Below are 6,017 nucleotides of genomic sequence, written 5' to 3' on the forward strand. Positions count from 1 at the left end.
TTTAGCTATTCTGTAAATCCAAATTAAAATTTAGGAATATGATCTGTCAGTATCAATTCATCAGAAGAAGAAATTGATGTTCTCTATAATCTAAGGGTTTAGATGTATGTTTCCGATTTTTGACTTTTCAACTTGTTGGTGATTTTTTTGTATATATAAATATTCGGCCTGAAACCTTAATTTTGGTCTCTAGTACTCTTTATAAGCAGCAAAACATTATCCTATTTTTTGCTTGCTATTTGTTATTTAATAACAAGTGAGGTGAAATGTTATTTAATACTAGTATACAGAATCCTGTCTTGGCAAAACATTGTCTAACATTATATAATTACAATTATAAATGTCTTTTTCTAACGAAAGAACCATATTGGGGTGGAAAAGCTTTGCCCAACTTCACCATGTGAGGATTCAAAATTTAACCTTTCAAGAGATTATTGTGGATTCCCTTAACAAACCATTAGAAAAGTAGGGGTCGTGGCTGCATTTGATAACATAGAATGTTTACATGAAGACGGTGACTGACATTTGGAGTGGTGGTAGAATAAAAGATAAAAGTATTTGTTCATGTACTTTTTCAACGTAATTTAAATATATTATTTGAATTTAGAATATTTATACATATTGTAATGCTTTTGTTAGTTAAAAATACGTATTCTAATCATTGTTTGTGTATGTTGTAGGTTGATCGAGACACCATTGTGATAAATGTAAAAAAAGTGACAAAGAGACATAAACCAAATGCTAGATAATAAATGAACAATTACAATTGTTGAGAGTTAAATTCAGTAAGAGACTCAATTAGCGTGTAGATTAGTTCTTATTGATGTTGCAGATGGGTATAGTATTAACGATCCTTTCTTCTTTCGTCACTTTTTTTTTCACGTTTTAGATTATTTCTTTCAATATCTTGCCGATTAATTTGATGTTGGTGCATAAGTTAGGATCCACAATAAAATCCTGCTCCGTTATGTTCAAGTGTCGATGCTGAGCTGGACAACTTGAATGGATGTCAAGAAAGCTGGAAGTTGTATTGTTATATAGTGAAACTTCTGCTATATATATTGTACCCAGCAATTGGTTTGGAACCTTGTTATTGCGGGGTGTAACTTTTCTGTTTGCTTAGTGAGAGAAGTATTTGGTAGAGCTTCAAAAGAACTGGCCGCCTAGCCATGGTGCAATGATACAACATATCACTTTTGGATGGTTGATCCGACAAGGATAACGACACCAAACCGTCATCGACGGATGCGTTGCGGTTTCGGTCAGTTTGAGCTAACGGTTCTCAAAAACCGAGGACTGACTGTTGAGAGAGAGTGATGAAGAAGGAAAGACAAAGATACAGTAGGGCCTGAGTGCCCTAGCCAGCGTAGAATGATTTTAGACCAAATTAGGATTTTTCCAATGTTAATGAATCTAATTATGAAACAAAGTTGGCATTATTATGCATATAATCTTTCTGTTGTTGTTATAACCCCGAACACGTGTTCTGTTAGACTAATACAACATTTGATTAATCTCAAAATACAATATAAACGTGTCTGGACTCTGGAGGTAATAGTGCAGAGTATTGAAGCCAAAAAAAAAAAAAAAAAGTAATAGTGCAGAGTACGAGTGGACTACAAGCAGTATACTGTTTCTATTATAATCTTTAATGTTTACGATGTGTATGTTTTCCACCTATTTCTTTTCTGGTGAAGTGTATATTCAGTGCTGGTTAAGAAAAAAGTCTTAATAGGATGATTTACGTATATTTAATAGGATGACAAGCCAAGAGAAGAAAGAAGGGCTAAAACGACTTATTCATAATGTGCGTATATGTTTCTTTGTTTGAGCCAAAAAAAAAAAAAAAGTGCGTATATGTATAATTATGGATCCCAATTCCCAAATACAAGCAGAAGACAGGGAATACGACCAGAAAAGGGCCGCGATGTGCGTCTACATACAATAAGGGAACAATCAAAGACAATGGAAAGTGAAGGGACTAGGTTGGTAGCATGCCTAAATAATATCTAAACTAAAGAAAGACATGTGCATAAATATAGGTTTTATGTGTGCGCTCTGTTAAATATACTTTTTTTTATCCATTAACATAGAGTTTGAGTAATATCACTGTTCATTTCGCTGATTCGAATTTAGAATTTGAGTTTTACTACAGTAAAAAGCTCTCACCAACAATCACATCTAACTTTTTTGCTACAGTAAAAAGCTTTCATATAAAGTCACATCTCAACTCGAATTAAAAACTCGGATCAGTGAACTAAACGAAGGATTGCGTTTCACATAATAGAGATATAATAGAGATAGATCAGCAATCCAATTCGTAATTTTTAAATTGATAAAATCTCAATTCATTACTAATTCAAAAATCCCCCAATTCAATTTAACCCAATGCAAAAATATCGAATTTTGCACATTAAATTTCTAAAATAATATGGGGATTTATGGATTGGCCTATTTGAGCCTTTTTAAATTCTCTTATAAGTTCATTTTTGTACTATTCTTGTAAATCCGTCATTTATATATATATATGCAGAACATTTTTTTGAAAAGAAAAGAAAAAATTTCTTACAAATTAAGTCATGAAAAGCCTAAAATTCATAACATAAACATAAGCCTACAATATTATAATATAATTTAATGAAATTCAATTAAATACAACACAATCTAATTTGTCTTCAACAATAAACTAAATTGTGTCATTATAATCCGTTATAACAAACAAACCACTATAAAACAAGAGATTGGGTTCAACTTTAGAAATGCTCAATTCACAATTCTTAACCTTCAAATTGAAAAAATCTTAATCCCTTATCAATTCAAAAATCCTCTCAACCTAATCTACCTAGCGAATTTGTCTGTAGTGAACATATTGATTGAATTTACGGATTCAGTAATTAACGCCTCAAATACAAGGAGTCTTCAATTACTACGTGATGTTTGACTAAAAGGGATAAACATTAGTACTCCTTTATGTCTCTTATCACGAATTCCCTTTAAATTCAATATTCTCGTGAAACACGTATAGATGCTATACAGCTTTGGATAAGGAAAACGCCTAGCACTATCGTGAGATGCTAATTTGCAGTTTGGATGACGTGAGTGATCTGACGTAGTCGTGCAATGATCAAGCCACATTGTGTTAATTAGGAGGACGTTTAGTTGATAGATTATAATCATGATTCATAATTATTTTTAATTTATGTGTTTTTTTTTTAGAGAAAATATTATAGCGAGCCACAAATCATAATCCGAACCATGACACGAATCTTCTAACCAAATCAAGCCATATTGTGCTAGTCAATACTCAATAGATTTCTCTAGGAAGGAGAGAGAAAATATCATTTCAATAAAAAAAAAGAAGAAAAAAAAAACTAATGCAAATACACTAATTAATTAAATTAAATTGTTCACGATCAGATTAAACTTTGTTCACTAATTAATTAATCTTTGTCTTCCTGCTCCATGCCTGGTAGATGACTCTTTAAGTAACTCTTCTTATAATTGCATAATTATTGTATTATTTTTAATTCTTGGAGTAGAAGGGAACTGTGATACGGATTGAAACCCTAATCTTTTATTACCAATGCGGAGTCAAACAAAAATACACAAGATGTATCATGCTTTCTTCTTAACGTGAGAGCTAATTAAATTAGTTGATACTGTAGAATTTTATTTTGATAAAAATAAGATTACAAGGGAATTATATACCTGAACGCCTCTCAATTTTCAAAAGTTGAAGAATTAGTAATTTACATTATTGAGAATTGATAATTTAGAAATACCTTGATATACCAAAAATCAATAACCGATTTATCAAAGTCATTTTTATAAAAGGAAATTACATTTTTTTTAATGATTTAGTTCAAGTAGACACAATTACTTAATTAAATTAGACTTTAGAAAGTATCATCCACTCAATATCTAATTTGAATCCTAATTAAATCATATTACACTATTCTTTTTTTTTTTTTTTAGAAAAAGCTTTACTAATTTAAGAAGAAAGCTCAATTACACTTCTAATTAATCAACTTAATCAAATATAGGAGGCTCAAAAATCTAAACACTGTTCAAATTCGTTCTCTCTATTGAAAAACAAAAACGACAGTACTGTCGCATTTAAAAAAAAAAAGAAAAAAAAAACTATCAAATTATCAAAGCACAACTAGATGTAATTGAAGAAGGAACAAAACTCAATTAGTTCAAAACTTTATCTTTGAAATCAAGTCTTGGCTCCGCAACATGTGTTAAATAGACAGATTCATATTCAAAGAGTGAAGTAGTTAATTCATCTTTTCAAGCATATATACCATATCCATGCACTTAGGATAGCATATATACCATCCACTTACACTGCAACGTCGGATAACTTCATATTCGTATTGATCCTAGGATAAATATATATTAAAACGCCTCTATATACATGATATCCACGCAAATTACCAAGCAAGCAGAAGCAGTAGTGACTAGTGATCATCACTAGCTATACACTAGCAAATCCCTAATTTTCTGTCTACAATAATAATGAACTTTATCAAGTACGAATCCAGCCAATACCAGATTACGACGACCAGCAATCAGAGGCAGCAGGTTCAGTCTTACTGCTTCGGTCCATCCGGTGGATGGGGCAGACCACAGCCTAATTTTAACGGCATCGGGAAAATCCCGACTCCGGTCATCGTCGTTCCTTTCCCAATATGCCCTCCTGCACTACCACCACCATCCCGGAAGCGGAGTCCCAAACCTCACCGCGGCCACCGCCGCAACGGCTCCTTCTCTTTCCTGGGGATCGGAGTGGGGGTACGGCACGGTAGTTCTGGCGGTATGGTTTATGACAGAACGAAAAAGGAAGAAAACAATAGATTTCCCAATGGCACGTTTAACCCTTCGGGTATGACCTTTAGGACGAATGGCGAGCCGTTCTGTAATAAAAGCCTTGATGCAGGCGAAACGGAGAACTTCCAAAGCCGCCGCGGCCTTCACGACGAGTACAGCGAGGACAGTGATGACGACGACAGCGACGACGGAGACTACTCCGATGGCTCCGACAGTACTGACAGCGACGAAGACGTGGGCTGGAGGAGGCCGATGGTACATATCTCTTTTTGTTAGTTACTTGCTAGTCATATGCATATTGACGCCAACTAGTTCTATTAGTTTTCGCATGTGTCTAGCATAAACTATAATACATATACCAATTAATTAAGGTTTTCCCAAGCGGCGAATATATATTGAATAATCAAACAAATTAAATTGGCATATTTTTATTAATTATAATTTATACATATGAGTCTATATATGTGATCTTGAAGTACAAGTGGTCCCCTAGCGTGTGTTCCGTTAAACTAGTTAAGTTATAACATTCAATTAATCTTGGTCATACACACATATATATTCTTTCAAATTTACGGAAGCAAATAAATCAATTTTTGTTCTAACAATCATATTGTCTATCAATTTATTACTGCAGTATTAGGAGCAGCAACCACAGATATAAGTCAACTATGAACGATCATGCGGGCCGGCCAAGAAGCAATATCTCTGACGATATAATATATATATATATATATATATATTATAAACGTGTGTGGAAATAATAAGAGCCAAAATTCCAGGATACAACGACGACTACGGTGTTTGTATTATAAACTTTATTTACGGTGTGAATGTTTAGTACTTTTATTTTTCTCGCTTGAAGTGTATGTTCAGTAGATGGAAACAAATGTAATACGTAGGGTTCTGGCATCCCCATGACATATGGAATTATAATAAATAAAGTTATTAAGAGACATCTCTCATGCTAAACTTTTTGTTTCTGCTGCCCGTGTTGAAGATATTCTAATTGAGAGTTTTATAATATGTTCAAGAGAAATGTTAGTGTTATCTTTTTTGTCACTCTTTTTGTGATCATTTTTTGTATTTATTGTTTGATATATACACTCTATTATCTTAATTTCTGTTAAAATAATAACAACATATTAGTGAAGTCCAATGTCAAACAATAAATGTAAAAAGTGACA

At 32.9% G+C, this 6,017-nt stretch overlaps 1 protein-coding gene across 1 annotated transcript; it reads left to right on the forward strand.

Annotated features, from left to right (window-relative positions):
- Nucleotides 1–4,436: 4,436 nt before the first annotated feature.
- On the forward strand, nucleotides 4,437–5,813 carry LOC21387396. Its single transcript, XM_010098511.2, has 2 exons — nucleotides 4,437–5,088; nucleotides 5,468–5,813. The coding sequence occupies exons 1-2, from the start codon at nucleotides 4,522–4,524 to the stop codon at nucleotides 5,471–5,473; spliced, it is 573 nt and encodes a 190-aa protein (XP_010096813.2). The 5' UTR covers nucleotides 4,437–4,521; the 3' UTR covers nucleotides 5,474–5,813.
- The last annotated feature ends 204 nt before the right edge of the window (nucleotides 5,814–6,017 follow it).

The sequence above is a fragment of the Morus notabilis genome, unplaced genomic scaffold (genome assembly GCF_000414095.1).
Source record: "Morus notabilis unplaced genomic scaffold, ASM41409v2 Scaffold540, whole genome shotgun sequence".
NCBI lineage: Eukaryota > Viridiplantae > Streptophyta > Magnoliopsida > Rosales > Moraceae > Morus > Morus notabilis.